We start from the raw sequence: 20,162 nt of genomic DNA, 5'->3' as shown, positions 1-20,162 counted from the left end.
GTTCATCTTGGAGTGCCGTTACTAGCGGTGTTCTGCAAGGATCTGTTTTGGGACCATTGCTGTTTGTCATTTTTATAAATGACCTGGAAGAGGGGTTAGAAGGTTGGGTGAGCAAGTTTGCGGATGATACGAAAGTCGGAGGAGTTGTAGACAGTGAGGAAGGACTTGGCAGGTTACAGCGGGATATAGATAAGTTGCAGAACTGGGCAGAAAGGTGGCAAATGGGGTTCAATGTAGCTAAGTGTGAGGTGATTCACTTTGGTAAGAGTAATAAAAAGATGGGGTACTGGGCTAATGGTCGGGTACTTGGTAGTGTGGATGAGCAGAGGGATCTTGGTGTCTATGTCCACAGATCTTTGAAAGTTGCCACCCAGGTAAATAGTGTGGTGAAGAAGGCATATGGCGTACTGGCTTTTATTGGTAGAGGAATTGAGTTCCGGAGTACTGAGGTCATGTTGCAGTTGTATAAGACTCTGGTGCGGCCGCATCTGGAGTATTGTGTGCAGTTTTGGGGGTCGCCATACTATAGGAAGGATGTGGAGGCACTGGAACGGGTGCAGAGGAGGTTTACCAGGATGTTTCCTGGTATGATCCATATGGACTTCAGTAAGGTGTTCGACAAGGGAGACTGGTTAGCAAGTTTAGATCTCATGGAATATAGGGAGAACTCGCCATTTGGATACAGAACTGGCTCAAAGGTAGAAGGCAGAGGGTGGTGGAGAACAGTTGTTTTTCAGACTGGAGGCCTGTGACCAGTGGGGTGCCAAAAGGATCAGTACTGGGTCCACCACTATTCTTCATTTATATAAATGATTTGGATGCGAGCGTAAGAGGTATAGTTACAAAGTTTGCAGATGACACCAAAATTGGAGATGTAGTGGACAGCGAAGAAGGTTACCTCAGATTACAACGGGATCTTGATCAGATGGGCCAATGGGCTGAGAAGTGTCAGATGGAGTTTAATTTAGATAAATGTGAGGTGCTGCAGTTTGGGAAAGCAAATCTTAGCAGGACTTATACACTTAATGGTAAGGTCCTAGGGAATGTTGCTGAACAAAGAGATCTGGGAGTGCAGGTTCATAGCTCCTTGAAAGTCGAGTCGCATGTAGATAGGATAGTGAAAAAGGCGTTTGTTATGCTTTCCTTTATTGGTCAGAGTATTGCGTACAGGAGTTGGGAGGTCATGTACAGGACATTGGTTAGGCCACTGTTGGAATATTGCGTGCAATTCTGGTCTCCTTCCTATCGGAAAGATGTTGTGAAACTTGAAAGTGTTCAGAAAAGATGTAGAAGGATGTTGCCATGGTTGGAGGATTTGAGCTATAGGGAGAAGTTGAATAGGCTAGGGCTGTTTTCCCTGGAGTCAAGATTAGAGTGGTGCTGGAAAAGCACAGCAGGTCAGACAGCATTCGAAGAGCAGGAAAATCGACATTTCAGGCAAAAGCCCTTCATCAGGAGTCTGATCTCCAGCATCTGCAGTCCTCACTTTCACCTGTTTTCCCTGGAGCATCGGATGCTGAGGGGTGACCTTATAGACGTTTATAAAATCATGAGGGGCATGGATAGGATAAATAGACAAAGTCTTTTCCCTAGGATGGGGGAGTCCAGAACTAGAGGGTGTAGGATGAGAGGAGAAAAATATAAAAGAGACCTAAAGGGCAACTTTTTCACATAGAGGATGGTACGTGTATGGAATGAGCTGCCAAAGGAAGTGGTGGAGGCTGGTACAATTGCAACACTTAAGAGGCATTTGGATGTGTATATGTACAGGAAAGGTTTGGAGGGATGAGTCGGGTGCTGGCAGGTGGGACTAGATTGGGTTGAGATATCTGATCGGCATGGACAGGTTGGACCAAAGGGTCTGTTTCCATGCTGTACATCTCTATGACTCTATGTGCAGGTTAGGTGAATTGGCCATTCTAAATTGCGCATAGTATTCAGGGATGTGTAAATTAATCAGGGTTAAAAGTAGAGTAATAGGGTAGGGGAATGGGTTTGGGTATGTTACTCTTTGGAGGATCATTGTGGGCTTGTTGGGCTGAAGGGCCTACTTCCACACTGTAGAGATTCTATAAGCCAACTTAACTCAAGCATTTCCTTTTGTAAATGTTAATGGTGTTAGGAGCAAAATCCATGTTGATCAGTTCATGAATAATCTGTTTTATATAATTTTGTTTGTTGTTAAATACTTAATGTGAGGACTGGAGCCTGACTGGGTGAATACACCTGTCCAAGCAAGGCAGCCATATAGGCTGACGTAAACCTGACAGGGCCAGGCAAATGGGACTGCACTCTGATTACTCAAAAGACAAATTTGTATTTGTGTTCTTGTTCCATCCAAGTCTTTGACAAACTATATGATATATATGTCTCATATATTACTGCCTGATCAGTGCATGAGCTGCTGAGTGTTGTAGGTAGATTATGTTTTAAATGTAAACCTTTGCAGATATGAGTAGCAGCAGCACTGTGATCCTGATAGTGCTACATTGGTAACTGTACTGAAATGACTGACCTGAGGTATTTAACAGCCTGTTTGACTATCCTCTGCAGTAGCAGCTTTACAGTGCTACTGTCTCTCACTCCATAGAAGTATGGCAACATTAAACAGACAGTAGTAACCCTGCAGAACACAGCAGATCATTGATCCTTCTGCAGCACTGAAGCCAGGTTCTCTTGAGCAGATATGACTACCATAGCAACCTGTGTCTCATTTGCCTTCAGTCAGGAAAAAGAACTTGCCTCCTTTATTGAGCATCCTCCAGGAGAACCTCTAGCAAGGCATCTCTAAGGCATGAAGATAGATTTACCATAGTCTCTTGCATGCCGGTGTGTGAGAGGGTAATGAGCAGAATCACTCCTGCATTGCAGAGAGTGAAGTGCGGTCTGGGTACCTTGTAAATATTGTGCCTAAAGTTTGGACTTCAAAGGTCCTGGTGAAGAACAGAATGTATTGTCAACCCCTACATGAAGATGTAATGAGTTGAGAAGAATATAATTGCTTTGGAAAACACAATTCATCCACGACTAGAAGTTGTTCCCACTTTTATGTCTTTTCGCCCTTCGCCTCAAAGAGCAATTTTTGCCTGGGGTTGCAGCACCAGGTGAGCTGAACCGTTGCAACATTTTTATCTGACTGTTAACAGGACTGTTTTTCCTGCAACAAATCTAATCTAATCTGAGGAGAAAGTGAGGTCTGCAGATGCTGGAGATCCCTTTGATTCCTGAAGAAGGGCTTATGCCCGAAACATCGATTCTCCTGTTCCCTGGATGCTGCCTGACTTGCTGCGCTTTTCCAGCAACACATTTTCAGCTCTAATCTAATCTGACACAGCCTTCTTACTGTAAATGGCCTTGCAGTTTAGTATAACTCTTTAAAAACTATGCAGGGCTAAAGAGTTGAGTATACTATATTGTTAAAAGAACACAGCATTTCAGAGTCTCACATTTGCAAAATATTCAATATGTTTTATAGAGAATAGCTACTGGTTTCATGGGTTCGAATACTCAAGCTCCAGTCATGGCAAGTTTAGCAGTGGGTTGGGTATTTAATAAAGTGGGATGGCACAGTGCCTGAACCCTGCTGCCTCCCCAGTTCTATCAGAATTGAGTTAGTGATAGGAAGGCCATGATTGGACTTGTTGTCATCCTGCCACCTGAGGACAGTGAGCCCTTAATGAGTGTTAGCCTGCAGCTGGAATCGACCCTGTGATTGACAAATCTATCAGCATGCCCAGCAGGTAAAATTGTGCAGCTTGCTTATGGTGTCTCATGGAGGTGGGGTCCCATGTTCCACTTAATTTCTGATAAGAAGGATGTTTGAAAGCAAAGGCTGCTAAGAACCACCCAGCTACCCCAGCTTCTAATACCTCTGACAACTCTTCCCATCCCATCAGAATGTTTCCTTCTTTAACTGACCATTGCTTGGATGGGCCACCAATCCTGCACCTTGTTAGATATTGTTGCAGCCAAAGCCTTCACAGTGCTGCTGCTATTCAAATGAGCCACTAGCCTATGATTGGTTAGCAGTTATAAGTAGGCAAGATTTCTGCCTTCTCTTTGTCCTTGATCACAGGAGAGGCCTGCCACTAGCTACTTATTTGCCTGGATAGCATTCAATATTGTTTGGCATTCATGGACGAGTCAATGCCAGTCTCTCATCGACTATGCAGCCATCAGGTCCGTGACACCTCTATGAACCTCACTTACAGTTTCTGATTTGCGAAAATGTAGAGGTGGGTAGTGTGATGGCTTTTAACCCAGAAGCAATACAATAAAGAAAATTTTATCGTTTTTAAAAGATCTATGGAATCTGTAATTTTTTTGAATATTTGAGTTTTCAACAATTATAATTTTTTTTATAGTAAGAAATACTGGTCCATTTAACCTTGTGAACTTTGATTTGGAAGCAGTACCAATATGTAGAAAGTTAAGATCTGGGCATCGTGTGGTTGCATACTGATAAGTGCTATAATAGCTAGACTGTTAAGGCCCACACACACCCGCAAAAAGAAAACAGGTAGGAAGAAAGGGAACACACTGCATTCTTTTGACAAGATGCAATTATACTCGGGAAGGGGTCAGTTTTTCTGTTTGACAGAATGAGATAGGTGCTCTTGATGGCCATGCGCAAACTGACTGAATGGGGTCTAAAACCTAGAAAGCTCTGCGAATAGTTGTTGAAGAGCTGCCAAACCAACAACTGGGGTGTTGTTGTTTATCAGTTGAAAAGGAGAGACGTCTCATAGAAGTGTGACATTTGTGTGACATATCTTTTGGATTAACAAGGATGTTGCCAGAGTTGGAGGATTTGAGCTGAATAGGCTGGGGGTGTTTTCCTGGACCATCGGAGGCTGAGAGGTGACGTTATCGAGGTTTATAAAATCATGGGGGGCATGGATAGGACAAATAGACGAGGTCTTTTCCCTGGAGTGGGGGAGTCCAGAACTAGAGAGCATAGGTTTAGTGTGAGACAGGCAAATTTAAAAGGGACTTAAGGGGAAACGTTTTCATGCAGAGGGTCGTGCATACATGGAAAGAGCTGCCAGAGGAAGTGGTGGAGGCTGGTACAAATACAACATTTAAAAGTCATCTGGATGGGTATGTGAATAGAAAGGGTTTAGAGGGATATGGGCCAAGTGCTGGGATATGGGCCAAGTGCTGGCAAATGGGACGAGATTAGGTTAGGATATTTGGTCGGCATGGACGAGTTGGACCAAAAGGGTCTGTTTCCGTGCTATACGTCTCTATGATTCTATTTAATGGGAAATTTATTGATTCTGTTTGAATCATCATCCATTTGTTGTTCATTCTTATGCACTGGTTCTGATTGTATTAAAGAAGTTACACAAAGTGAAATCTTGCTGTTAATCTTTTTTTAAAACCAGAAGAACTGTGGATGCTGGAAAGCTGAAACAAAGATGGAAATTGCTGTAAAATCTCAGCAGGTCTGGCAGAGGATAGAAATCAGAGTTAACATTTTGGGTCCAGTGACCCTCTTTCAGAACGTTTTTCAATTTCTGCTTTTGTTCTTGCTTGTAATTTGTTCCAGAGAAAGCATTCAGTAAATTTGGTTATTTTGCCACAATAGTCTCCCCACAGGTATTATAAAGTCACAAAAAAGTCAACATCATAATCTATAATTATATAGCACTTTTTATATTAAACCATTCAAAGCATTTCATGGGAGTAATTTACAAACACAGTTTGGTAATGAGTAACAAGAAGGGATATTCAAACAGGTCACTAAAACTTGATTTTAACGAGTGTCTCAAAGGAGGAGAAGGAGTTGTGTAGTTTATTCCAGGCTCATCGAAACAAGGAAAATAGGATCAGGAGTAGACCATTCAGCCCATCAAGCCTTCTTCACCATTCAGCATGATCGTGGCTGATCATTCAACTCCGTACCCCATTCCTGCTTTATCCCTATACCATACCCTTTGATATCTTGAATGGTGAAACCATCGCGGAAGAAAATTGTCTGAGGTGCAGTGGCCAGAAGAACGAGTGCAGAGATCTGAGGGTTGTAATACTAATGGCGGTTACAGATGTCACATGATTTGTGGCCATGAAGCATTTAAAAACCAGAATAAACATTTTAAAATTGAGGCATTGCCTGATTTGAAACCAATGTAGATCAGCAAGCACATGAGTGTTGGGTGAATAACACTGAAAAACCTCTGCTTAAAAAAAACTGCAAATGCTGGAAATGAGAAATAACAGAAATTGCTGGAAAAACTCAGCAGGTCTGGCAACATGTGCGGAGAGAAAGCAGAATTAACATTTAAGGTCCAGAGAAGTTCTGAAGAAGGATCACTGGACCTGAAAGGTTAATGGTGCTTTCTCTCCACATTTAAGTTTTTCCTGAGAAGCTCTGCTGTCAGTTTTGCAACTCAACGGTCTCAAGTTTCTAGATGTAAGTTTGCAAGGCTGGTAAGGGAAGCAGAACTATGAACAAAATTTCAGCAGCAGGAAAGTGAACGGGAATGAACACAGGCGATGCTACAGTCTTGAATATAGGCACCTGGGTGATGGAATGAATACATTATAGGGTACCAGGGTGCAAACAGTCTAGTGTCGGTGGCTAGATGTTGTGGTTGGTATTGAAGTTAATTGCTTTGTTCTTCCCATCATTTAGTTGGAGCAAATTTCTGCTCATTGATAAAGAGCATGACAAATTTGATACTGGAGGTAATGAGAAGAACTTTGTGTTGTCTATCTTAATGTGTACCCTGACACAGCTTCAGGTGTTATTATGGAAGGACAGCGTGTAGGTAAGAAATAGAGGCCAAAGGATAGGTCACTGGGGTATTCCAGAGCTCATGATGCATAAGTGATAAGAGAAATTCTCAAAGTCAAATTGCTCAATCATTTTCAAACTGCTGTCAGTCACCAAGTTGCATCTCACAGAAATTACTATATATATAGCCATGTCTTAGCCAGTTAACTTTTTTATTTGTCTATAGGAATTGGGTGTCACAAGCTGGGCCAACATTTTCTTGCTTATCCCTAATTGCCTTGCAGAATGTTAAGACATTAAATAAAAATTCTAAACTGAGAGAATTGAGTTTAAATGAAAATGTATCCCTCTCACTGAAGGAAGAGCTGATACCGTCACATTGGAAAGGGCAGTTTATACCATTGCATTGGTGCTGAACTCTGACACTAACTAGTGTCTGTCACCCAGGTCCAAACCAAGGAGTGGTAACTTGATCAAGATACTGATTAAATCCTTGATGACAGCTTCAGAAACCATAGTGGGAAGCAAGGAAAACATCTTGTTGACATACATGTAAATAAATTGAGAAAAGATTTGGAAAAGGATGAAAAGGTTAAACAAAAGTAAGAAGAACATGAGTTAGGCTGAAAATATCACTAGTATTATTTAAACATATTGCAATTTTGGAAAGTTATTTGCATCTTAAGCAACTGTGTCAGAGTAAGTACTGCTGCAAACACTTCTGAGCAGTAGTTTCCCTGTTCTGTAATCTAAAAAGGTAAGTTTACTATTTGTATTCTGAAAATCCATTTGAAATAGGTGAAAGTAAGGGTAGGTACAAACCTATGTTTCGATATGTGCAATATATTTATTTTATATGTCATATAGTAAGTTGCTTCAGTGCAGTTGTACGTTGGTTAGTTCTGGACAGCAGGTTTGTGTTGCAGAATGACACCAACAGCGCACATTCAATTCCTATATTGACTGAGGTCACCATGAGGTCATCTTCTCAATCTTAAGTCTTGCCTAACACACGGTGGCCTTCAGGTTAAACCATCACCAGTCATCTCTTTCTACTGAGACAACAGTCCTGTGTTCCTCTGGGTACTATGGTGACTTTACCTTTACCTTTATGTACTTCAATGGATTATTAAGACAATTAATAAACTTGTGTCTTTTTAGATTACAGAAGTGGTAAAGCTCCAAAGTGGTATCATGCTACCACATTGTCCAGTTAGCATTTCCATCTTATAGTCACAGAAGGTTAGCTCAGCAGTCTCCCATTGCTTCCTCATCCTTAAATCTTTAGCACAAACCCATGTTACCATGGAGAATGACAGTTGCTTGAACCTCTCTGCAACTGGTGGTACTGTGTTTACAGTTTCTGAAATTTATCAGCTGTTAACTTTTGGATAGGAATGGTCTGTCCTTTAATTTGTGTAGTTAGTGGTTGAGAGGAGGTCCTTGTAGTTTCACAGGGGACCTTGCCTGATACCAGTCAACTGAACAAAAAGTACACTTGTAAAACAAAAAGGTTCTCAAACTTTTGAGTGTACTATCACTGTCGGTGAAAAAAGCAATTGCAAATTGCTACTCGTCAATACAAGACAGAAATAAAACTTTGCTTCTCTCTTCCTGCTTACTTTTAACTTGTGTTCACTTCAGCTTTTACCTCTCTCTTGTTTGTGTCTTTGCATCTCTGAGATGGTCATAGAGATGTGCAGCACAGAAACAGATCCTTCGGTCCAACTCGTCCATGCTGACCAGATATCCTAAATAAATCTAGTCCCATTTACCAGTATTTGGCCCATATTCCTCTAAACCCTTCCTATTCATGTACCCAGCCAGATGCCTTTTAAATGTTATAATTGTACCAGCCTCCAGCATTTCCTCTGGCAGCTCGTTCCATACAAGCACCACCATCTGCGTGGAAAAAGTTGCCTCTTTGGTCTCTTTTAAATCTTTCCCCTCAGATTTCCAGCTTCCACATATTTTGCTTTACTTCTGACTGCAAAAATAGTGGTTTTTGAAAATCTCTGACATCAAAAAACAGTTTGTTTAGGTCATGACATGAAAGTAATCTATCCACAAAATATTTTTGACCAGAATTCTTCCATTACCATTTATTGTAAGTAGATGCATATAGAATAGGTTATATGGTTCACAATCTCTAATCTTCCTTCATTATGCATATTAAATCAGGAATGATAATAGCCTGAGACCATTTAGGTTTTAAAAATTTTTTTTTTTAAACTAAACTTAGACTATTATAATTTGACATTGTGTTCTGAGATTTGCTGTCCCTGTGAATGATTTAAATATTTTCTTCTGCCTACTTTGTAAAACCATACTAAGTGAGTTTATATTCCTCCAGAGAAAGTTGAAATGTTGTTCTGTTGCCAGCATTAAGATGTTCCATAATCAGTAAATTATTGGTTTCCTTTCAGCAGTGATGATCTAATGTTTGATAAATGAATTAATGACTACATTTTAGCCAAAGCATTTCTACTAGGAAATGTATGTAGGCTTCAATTTTGCTAATTGTGAGAATATGCCTTTTCATTGAGTGTCAATGCTGTTTACTACTTCTGGCATTCTTCAAGCTTTCTGGCAGCTTTACATGCTTGTGAATGCTCTCCGCCACATGTAAGAGCTGACTCTTACAAGTTTGTTTCCTTCAAACACTCAACATTCTTGATGTCTGAAACATGTTTTACTTTCTATGAATCATAGTCTCTGGACTGTTTCTGGAATTGAAGCACTTTGACCAGAGTTGCCCATCAGGACTCTAGGGAACGCTATATTTCATTGTTATTTTAAATTTTTTTTAAAATGCATTTATTGCTTTCAAAATGTTGCTTGCCTATCTGAAATTCAGGCTTTATCATTTATTCCTTTTGTTCATTGTATTTATGTTTTTGTTATTGGTAGCAGTGCAGTAGTACTGTTAGGCATGTAGTGGAAATGTGCTTCATTTTGTTTCTCTATTGGCTTCAGTAACTTAGTTTTGAATCACCAAATTATCGTACATTAAATGATGAAAAGGACTTAAGGTAACCCAAAAATAAGTTTTAGAGAAGACCTCGTACCTTTTGCTTTTAGGAAAAAGGCACAAGGTGCAGCCCAACAGATTTTTCTCTCTTTAACAAAAATTGTGAAGTTACAAATGGGTTTAATGGACTGGATCTAAATTGCTTGGTAATTTAAAGAGTGGTTATGACGAGTTGGTGAAATTTTACAAAAGTGGATGTTTTCTTCCAATGTAACACACAATGTGTGACTTTCTTATCTTTTGTTATTTCCCATTAACTCTACTACAAATAGTTGTTTGAATTACTCTCAAGAATAGCTTAATCCACCTGAAATGATTTATCACATCAGAAAATAATTTTTGGTCCTCCTAAAAGCCTGAATTGTGAATCACAGAATTGTTATGATGCAGAAAACGTCCATTTAGATCACTGTACCTGTACCAGCTTGTAAAACAATCATCATTACTTAGTGCCAGTCTTCTGCTTTATCCCCAAATTCTTGCACACTTTTTCTCCAAATAATCATCCAATTCTCTCTCGAATGCATCTACCGAATCAGTTTTTACCACGTTTCCAAGCAGTGCATTCCAATCCCTAACCATTTGCTGTGTGGAAATGTTTTCTTACCTCACCCTTATTACCTTTGTACATCACTTTAAATCTATTCTTGTTCCTTTTACTGACCTATCTACTCTGTAGCAAGTGTCTGAAACAAGTTCAACATCACCCCCTTGGTATTGTGCACTGTGCCTTCATTAATAAAACTGTGGATACTGTATGCTGTCCAGCTATCCTGCCATCTTCAATAATCTGTGTACATATACACTCATCCCTCTGCTCCTGCACCCCCTTTAGAAAGGTACCACATATATTATCTCCATGTTCTTCCAATCTAAGTGTGTAGCCTCACACTTCTCTGCTTAGACCTCATCTGTCACTTTTCCATCCACTCCACCAACTTGTCAATGTCCTTTCCGAGTTTTACACTGTTGACCTCCGTTTATAATTCTTCCGAGTTTCATGTCTTTTGCAAACTTTGAATCTAACCCTTCACTGATGGTCTTTCCTGTCTGTGCAAATTTTGATGAATAGAAATAAACAAAGTATTTCTGCACAATAAAAGTAGAGATGTAATTTAGCCAGTTGTGGAATGAATAGTAAATATGTTTGATAGAAATCTGAAGATACTTCAACAGGGACATTTGTATAATGTTCGATGAATAGGGAGGTACATCTAATATATTTAAGAGGAAGAATCTTGTCATCATTGTAATTATATCAAGATTTTAATCTTTGTTCATTCCTCTCCACCCACAGTGATGAAGGTCGATATAGGCACAGAGATTATTCATCTGATAAAAGCTATGATCGTGATTACCATCATCGGGACAAGGTCAGCAGGGATAAAGAGGATCGGCATAAAGAGCGCCGACACCGGGACAAAGAAGAAGGGAGACACAAATCTTCCCGAAGGTGACAGAATTTATTGTTTCTAGTAAAGCTACGTATATTTTTATTTTCTTTAAAATGAAGCCATACTCCTTTTACACCACCTGTGTTATGATGCATCAAGGGATGAAACAGCAACAATGATGCTAAAATACAGATTCACATCTGGCCTACCATTATTTTTGTGCTGATAAAGGCGAGGGATGTTGGTGACAAAGCTGAACCCTTCCCACTTGAAGGATTGTTAAACCAGTCACAATACCAGAAGGTGAAAATGAACTTATTTTAATGACCGTTACTAGGGAAAGACACGAAGAAAATTGTTAGAATTAAAACAATTCAGAGAATCAGAAGAGGGGGCTACTGAGAGTGTATGTGCATTGGTTTTAATTTTTCAAATTCCAGAAATGCACCACCAGATTGGTACAAGGCAAATGTTACTCCCCCATTCAAGAAAGGATGGAAACAGTTTAGCTACCTTGTAGTTTTATGCTTTCTAAAATGTGTTATGCAAAAATGCTAGAATCTATTAGTAATGATGTTATAGCAAAGCACTTAGAAAATCTTAATGCAGAGCTAGCACAGTTTTGGGAAAGGGAAGGTATGTTTGACTAATTTGTTGGAGTTGTTTGAGAAAGTTACAAGTAGCATACACAAAGAGGAACCCATAGTTATATTGCCCTTATTTCTTGAAGGTATTCAAGGTGGTGTCACATCAGAGGTTACTACGCAAGTGTTCATGATCTTAAGGAGTAAATTAAGAGGATGTGTAGAAAGGATTAATTGGCTTAAAGGAAGCACAGGTTAGTTTTTAGATTGGAATGATGTAATATGTGGAGTGCCAGGGATCAGTCTTTGGGCCTCCACCACTTACAACTTATTAAATTAGATTCCCTACAGTGTGGAAATAGGCCATTTGGCCCAACAAGTCCACGCTGACCCTCTGAAGAGTAACAAACTCCGATCCATTTCCCTTTGACTAATGCACCTAACACTCTGGGCAATTTAGCATGGCTAATTCACCTGACCTACACATCTTTGGACTGTGGCAGGAAACCGGAGCACCCGCAGGAAAGCCACGCAGACGCAGGGAGAATGTGCAAACTCGACACAGACAGTCACCTGAAGCTGGAATTGAACCTGGGTCCCTGGTGCTGTGAGGCTGCATTGCCAGCCACCGTGCCACCCCAATTATATTTTGCCCCAATAAATGCCCCCGCCCCCCCCCCATTTATATCTTGGATATAAATGACTTGGATAAGAAACCAAATATATGTTACTAAATTTGCTATTTGATGCAAAGATAGGTAAGAAAGATCAGTATGAACAGGATCTAAAGTCTGCAAAGGGTAGATATAGATACGTTAGGTCATCAGAGGAAATTTGGTAGATGAAATATAAGAGGAAAATGTGAGCTTGTCCACTTTGGCTGGAAGAATAGAATTAGCATATTATGGAATATTAGAATATAGATGTTTTGCTACACTTGTACAGAGCATTGGTTAAGCCATATTCACAGTTTATATTCCTTTTTTGAAAAAAGGGTGCAGATTTATTGAAAGCAATTTGGGGAAGCTTTACTTGATTGCTATCTAGGATAGGGATTACATTGAGGAAATGTTGGACAGGTTAGGCTGTATCTATTGGAGATTAAATGAATGGGAGATGATCTTATTGAGACCTACAAGATCTTGAGAGCACTTGACAGGGTGGATGCTGAAAGGATGTTTACCCTTGTGGGAGAGACAGACTGGGGGAATACAGTTTTGAAACTGAGATTGAGAAAAGTATTTTCTGAGAGTCATGAATCTTTGGAAATTCTTTTACCCCAGATAGCAGGGTGAGTTGATGTTTTTAAGGAAGAGGAAGATTTTTGACTGTTAGGGGAACCTAAGGTTTTTGGGGTAAATGGGAATGTGGCATTGGTTTGTGGCCTCAAACAGCTTGTTCAATGGAGGAATAGGCTAGAGGGACCAAATGGCCTACTTCTGCTCCTAATTGTTTCTTTTTGTAGGTTCATATGTTTGTCGGAACCAAACATCTTGGCTGAGTCGAGCCTTGCTAAAGCACACAACTATAAAATTGCACCATTTCTTCATTTCCTACCAAAACTAATTAATAAAGTGGTAGTTTTTCAAAATTAATTCTACATGGTTGATGGATTTTCAAGAAGAATTAGATCAGAGTGCCCAAGCTCAGTGCAATGAAGATGAATTTAAGCAGCAAGAGTGCCTTTCAACTGTTTGCTAAAGCTAAATTTGAATCCAGGTTCCCCCATCAAAAGGCCACTTATACTCCACTACATTGATTAATTCCCCAAAGTTGTGTAGTATGTCTGAGAAAATTGTAGGCAATATGACAGGATTTTCTAATTGCTTGTAAACCTGTGAATAAAATACAAATTCAAGCTGCAAGTCAGGAACATTTTCAATCAGTTACTTAGTTTGAACCATGTTCCACACGTCCAGTTCTAAATTTTTTTGTTGTCTGTAATCTGAAATCTGTGGATTTGAAAAGCTATCCTAACATCTTGTAGAGATTCTGATCTGTGAAAAGTGATTTGGGAAATAGATGTTGCTTATAACAGACCAGTGACAGTAACAATTGCTCTTCCATAGCAGCAGCAGACGGCGCCATGATAGTGAAGAGGTGGATGGCCATAAACGACACAAACACAAGAAATCTAAACGAAGCAAGGAAGATAAAGAAGCCAGTGAAGAAATTTCCCAGGAACCAGAGCCCAGTGAGGCTGCTAGCAGTAATTAAATCTCTGTTTTCTTACCTATTGGTTATAATGCTGAGATTGGAATGGAAAATATTGGAAATGCTTGAAATTCGTTCAGGTAATGGTGATCTACTAAATAGAATTTCTGCAGAAGTCAGAAATTCATAATTATTTCAAAGGACTGTTGAAGTGTTGGTGCTTTTTAGCATCTACTATGTTATTAAAACATAATTACAATGCTTGTATTAGTTTATTGAAGATTAATAAAATTTGTTTTTTTTGTTTAAAAGCTGGTCATTGTACTTTTAACAACTGTAAATAGGAGACTTAGTATTCCTGAAGATTCTACACGGGACACTTCTATTTTACAGTACCAGTCATTAAGTATACTTGTTATTTGTCCTTGCCGGATTCTTATTTTCTCCAGACATATTTGTGTGGGGTCTGTATCCACCCATAATAGTAATTTTTTTTATTTCATGCAAGCTGATTAAGTAAATATAAAGGTATTGCATTTCCTGTTTTTGGGCACACTTCTTTTACCTCCATTAGTTCAGTATGTATCTGAAATCTCTCTGACTTAATGTATGTATTGCACCTGTTCTGTTCAACTGAGGAGTCAGTACTAAATAAGCATCAATGAATATCTGAACTTGTTTCCTGAAAGTACAAGTTGATTATGGCCACCATATTTGCAGCACAGGTACTTCAGATATTTCAAAAAAGTTAATTAAGATGTGGTACGATTTACTCAAGCTATTCTTTCAACGTTTTTTTGTAGTTAAGAAACATACTCATTATTAGTCATTGACATCTGATTTTACTGAAAGTTTGCTATAACATTTGAAGTATCAGTTTAAGAAAATCCATTCACCAAAACTTGTGTATATTTCAATCCCGTTTCAACTCAATTAAAATTGGATGAACAAGATGCATTTGAGTTCCTTAATCAATTTTAAATATCCAACGCCTATGAGTGCTTAAACTAAGACTTTTTTTCAGAAAATATAATTTAAATATCAAAGAAACTTCAGAAAATGCAAAGTAAGCTTTATAACTTATCAGAGATATATAAAGCCATTTCAGTGTTATTGCTTCTATGCTGAATTAGTAGCCTTTTATGTAGTTCTTTTCATGACAAGTTGGTATAACCTAATCTATAGGTGGCTGCCAGGCCAGGACACCACGGTGAGTATAACCTTTCCTCTCGCTTCCTTGAGCATCTTCACTAGACATGGATGACTAATTCCTGACGTACTCTTTCCATTGATGGCCAAAATCATATCTCCACACCTGTAATGACAAAACAGTATGAGTCATGCACTTTAAATAAATTTATAGTAATTAACCAAATCAGTCACAAACCAACAATTTCAGTGGATATTGTTTCCCCATAGTACATATGTTTCCAGTTCTGATAAGGAGGTAAATTTTCTAAATTGTCAAATTAGGTGTATGTGCCTTAAAGCAAATGATTGAAGAGAGCACTCATGCATATCTCTACCACACTATTAATTCTTTATTATGTAGCTAGTCCTTAAACATTGTCCTGGTCTGGCTGATGCTCTGTAACTTGTGTTTTAAAAATATTCTTCCATTTCCATCTCCATCTCTGTGACAAGGTCTTTCCAACAAAATATTATTTTGAGAGCAATGACAATATCTGGCACAGCGGTTGAGACAATCGACAACATTCTAGATAATACAGCCCACAATATAATCTTCAAAATAAATCAATTTACCCTATTTCATAATGTTAACGGATCTTTTAAATAGTTCCAGGATCTAGATCTGCATGCTGCTTAAAAATACATTAATCTTCCTTGAGTCTCTCTGTCTACTAAGGTTAGTTGAAATCCATCTATTATATGTTGAGATGCTTTGTTTATGGATAAATAGAATAACAGGCAAGGGGGAAGATATTACTACTTTACACCTTCAGTGCTGGAGGTACTACAACAGTGTTGAGAATAAATCTACGTTCTACTGTGTACCCCTCTTTCATTTCAGCATTTCACTGTTCTAATTGTTAGACAGGCCGCTTGGACTTAATCATGATTATAGTTTCCATTATGTGAGGCATTGCATGGATATTTGGAATGTTGCCAATCTAAACTCATGAGGTTTAGTAAAGGGGTGTAAATAGTGATGATTAAAATTCCAACTATAAAATCACATGGTGATCATGTTAATAAATGCACACATTCAATTTCTAAAAGGTGCTGAGTGCCGTTAAGCTGAATTAAGTTTAAGAATGGATGCTGCTGAGTTAGATTAATTACCTCATTTTAGATACAAATTTAACATTTCCTTCCAACTTTTTCCTTCTGAATAGCCATTGTATTTTTTAAAATTTCATCATGAGATGGTGGGCATTGCTAGCTAGGCCAGCATTAATTACCCATCCCTAATTGCAGAGTCAACCATGTGTAGATCAGCGCAGGTGCACATTTTCTTCCTCAAAGCAATCAGAAGGGTTTTTACAGCAATTAGCAGTGATTACCCGGTTTCCATTAAGCAAGCTTTTTATTCCAGATTTCTTATTTAGTTTGATTTAATAATACAATTGAGGTGTTCTAGATCAGTAGCTAAACTTGGATCCAACAATCTTCTCCAGTTCCTCAATTACTTTTTGTCAATAATTTTAGGTGTAAGGTGAAATAATAAGCAAATTTTTTTTCCTCTTGCATTGTTCTTTTCTTGATACACCCACTTGTAGTTTCGGAAAATAATTAACCAGAGTAAATTATTTAACCACAAGATTGTACGTTTTCTTACAATGTAGAATTATTTTTGCTACATTCTTTTGGCGCTGCATATCTCATTTATTAGAAATATTCTGTCAGTTTGATGTCATTTAGTGTCATAGTGGCTCAGTAACAACATTTGCCAATGATGCAGAAAGCAATTTGATTCAGGCAGTGTAGTAAAACTAGAGAGATTTATTTTTCTTTGCCTGGTGCTGAAGTCAATGAATTTTAAGATCAGATAGAATATATAAGAAGTGAATGATTCACTGTGGTCCATTTTACAAGATCCAAGTTTGAACTTGCACCAGAAAGCATAGACTTATCCCACTCAAACTAGATACCATGAGATAAGTTAAGTAGTGCTTAAGAGTCATGCATCATCCTTAAGCTAAGTTGTCAACCGAGTTTTTGTCTTCTATTCAGGTAAACCTAAGATTCCACAATACTATTGGAATAGGAAATACTTTTTATCCTGGTATCCTTCAACCCTTGTCCATAATCACCAAAAAGCTCTCTGATAACGATGTAATGGATAATTTGTGGGGCCTAGCTGAGTGCAAATTAACCCTTTTTATTACTTTTGAAGTTATCGGCAAATATATTTGCTGTGAAAAACTTTGGAATGTTCTGTGAATATGAAGGGTGTTAATTTATTTTTTTCCTTTTACCTGACAGAACTTATCCTTCTCTAAATGAGCAATGTCAGATGACATCTCCAGTACCTTTGCTTTTGTATGGTATTTATGACAATATTTTTTCTTAAGACCTAGAAAACTAGTCGACACCTTAGATACAAATATGTGCAGAAGAATAAATTACTCTCCCACTGCACACTTCATAGCCCTGTATCTAAAACAGCTCCATTGAATCTTAACTTTTAAACATTTCAGTTTCTTCCAAATATCTCACCCATTCATATGAAAATGAATGGTGTGCCACAGATCAGTGCTGGGGCCACAATTATACCTAGTATATATTAATAACTTGGCTGAGGAAAGTGAATGTACAATAGCCAAATTTGTCAATGATGAAAAGATGGGAAGGCAAGTGCTGAAGTTGACACAATTTGCAGAGGGATATGTAAGTGGGTTTTTTTAAAATTCACCATTGGGATGTGGACATTGCTGGCTGACCAGCATTTATTGCCTGTCCCTACTTGTCTTTGCAAAGGTGGTGGTGAGCTGTCTGTAAGGTATCATTCCATCAGTATGACTGTGTCAGGCTATTGCTTGACTAGTCTGTGAGACAGGGTTTGGATTAGAGTGGTGCTGGAAAAGCACAGCAGGCCAAGCAGCATCCGAGGAGCAGGAAAATCGACATTTCAGGCAAAAGCCCTTCAGCAGGGCTGAAGGCAGGGAGCCTTCAGGGTGGAGAGATAAATGGGAGGGGGATGCGACTGGGAAGAAGGTAGCAAAGAGTACAATAGGTGGATGGGGGTGGGGATGAAAGTGATAGGTTAGAGAGGAGGGTGGAGTGGATAGGTGGGAAGGAAGATTGACAGGTAGGACAGGTCATGAGGATGGTGGTGAGCTGGAAGTTTGGAACAGGGGTAAGGTGGGGGGAGCAGAAATGAGGAAATTGGTGAAGTCCACATTGATGCCCTGGGGTTGAAGTGTTCAGAGGAGGAAGATGAGGCGTTCTTCCTCCAGGCGTCAGGTGGTGAGGGAGCGGTGGTGGAGGAGGCCCAGGACCTGCATGTCCTCAGCAGAGTGGGAGGGGAAGTTGAAATGTTGAGCCACAAGGCGGTGGGTTAATTGGTGTGGGTCTCCCGGAGATGTTCCCTAAATCGCTCTGCGAGAAGGTATCCAGTCTCCCCAATGTAGAGGAGACCACATCGGGAGCAATGGATACAATAAATGATATTGGTGGATGTGCAGGTGGAACTTTGATGGATGTGGAAGGCTCCTTTGGGGCCTTGGATGGAGGTGAGGGAGGAGATGTGGGTGCAGGTTTTGCAGTTCCTGCGGTGGCAGGGGAGGGCGGGTTGTTGGGGGGCATGGACCTGACCAGATAGTCACAGAGAGGGAATGGCCTTTGTGGAAAGGGGTGGGGAGGGAAATATATCCCTGGTGGTGGGGTCCATTTAGAGGTGGGAGAAATGTCAGCGGATGATGCGGTTTATACGAAGGTTAGTAGGTTGGAAGTTGAGGACTGGTGGGGTGGGGGGGTTCTGTCCTTGTTGCGATTGGAGGGATTGGACAGTTCTCCCAATTCTGGTACTAGCCCCCACATATTAGTAAGGAGGACTTTGCAGGGTTACAGTGCTTTTTTTTTCTACTTCCAAGGTGTATGCCAGTGGTCTATCTGGTTTTATTGCTTTGTTGAAATTTTGTAGCGCCTCAACGGCTTGCTCTGTCTTTCAAGACTGCAGTTGAGAGTAAATCACATTACTGTGGGTGTGAAGTCACATGGAAGCCAGACCAGGCGAGGACAGCAGATTTCCTTCCCAGATGGGATACATGGTCAACAATAGATTCTTAATTCCATCTACAGTGGCTGAATTTGAACCTATATCTTTAAAGAGTTTCTGGATTAGTGGTCTAACTGTATCACCACTAGGCCATTGCCTCCCCTCCATATGTCAGGTACATATAATTATTAAGGAGAAAGTGAGGTCTGCAGATGCTGGAGATCAGAGATGGAAATGTGTTGCTGGAAAAGCGCAGCAGGTCAGGCAGCATCTAGGGAACAGGAGAATCGACGTTTCGGGCATTAGCCCTTCTTCAGCCCTTTCCTGAAGAAGGGCTAATGCCCGAAACGTCGATTCTCCTGTTCCCTAGATGCTGCCTGACCTGCTGCACTTTTCCAGCAACACATTTCCACATATAATTATTAGGCAACTTACTGCAATTTAGCACTGGAATGTAACCTTCACCATTGTGGTGGAGTTGAGCATCTTCAGGAGTAGAAAGAGAGGGGTTTTGGCTGTTTTGCATGATGAGTAGAATTTATGACACTTTTCTGCTGAAGTCTGAAACTAAGAGTCCTCAGTTTGTGCTTGGGTTCAGTTTTTTTTAAGAAGGGCTTGCTAGGTTTGATACTGATATTAGTGTGTAATGAACAGGAAAAAGTACAATCAAGTGTTCAGAATTGGTATTATTCAAGTACAAAGAGCAGGAATCCTAGAGTGATTTAATTAACAAAATAGGGATGACAAGTCCAGTGATGCTGCAGCATATGGGAAGCTGCTGGCCTCCAAGGTGTTTGACACACCACTTGCAGCTAAAACAACTTCTGCTCCAAGCTGCTGACACTGCACCACTTTACGGTGGGGAAAGTTACCTGGATATTGATCCAATAGGCGGCCACACCCCTTGGATTAGAAACTTCAAACTGTGATCAAGGATAGGAGTCTGAATTGTAGGTGAGACAGGTTTGGGGAAACAAGGGACAGTGCTCAGAAATTTAAAAATGCAAAAGGAATATCTCTTAAATGCAGATAGTATTTAGAACAAAATAAGTGAATTATTAGCACAAATACAGGCTCA

General features: G+C 39.7%; 2 protein-coding genes across 13 annotated transcripts in view; one reads left to right on the top strand and one right to left on the bottom strand.

The window, feature by feature from the left end:
* Positions 1–14,855, top strand: part of fip1l1a (FIP1 like 1a (S. cerevisiae)) — a 114,918-nt gene extending 100,063 nt beyond the window's left edge. For 6 of the 7 annotated variants that reach the window (XM_043690959.1, XM_043690936.1, XM_043690917.1 and 3 more), the window contains 2 exons: positions 11,068–11,223; positions 13,818–14,855. In XM_043690959.1, coding sequence (XP_043546894.1) covers positions 11,068–11,223; positions 13,818–13,965 — 304 coding nt within the window. In that variant the 3' untranslated portion in view covers positions 13,966–14,855. The remainder of the gene's footprint in view (positions 1–11,067; positions 11,224–13,817) is intronic. The other variant, XM_043690926.1, reaches the window with a different exon arrangement.
* A 226-nt stretch (positions 14,856–15,081) lies between these two features.
* Positions 15,082–20,162, bottom strand: part of lnx1 (ligand of numb-protein X 1) — a 214,043-nt gene continuing 208,962 nt past the window's right edge. For all 6 annotated transcript variants that reach the window (XM_043690849.1, XM_043690856.1, XM_043690883.1 and 3 more), the window contains one exon: positions 15,082–15,217. In XM_043690849.1, coding sequence (XP_043546784.1) covers positions 15,082–15,217 — 136 coding nt within the window. The remainder of the gene's footprint in view (positions 15,218–20,162) is intronic.

Source organism: Chiloscyllium plagiosum, chromosome 1, assembly GCF_004010195.1.
Source record: "Chiloscyllium plagiosum isolate BGI_BamShark_2017 chromosome 1, ASM401019v2, whole genome shotgun sequence".
NCBI classification, from domain to species: Eukaryota; Metazoa; Chordata; class Chondrichthyes; order Orectolobiformes; family Hemiscylliidae; genus Chiloscyllium; species Chiloscyllium plagiosum.
This window is presented reverse-complemented; position numbering and strand designations above follow the sequence as displayed.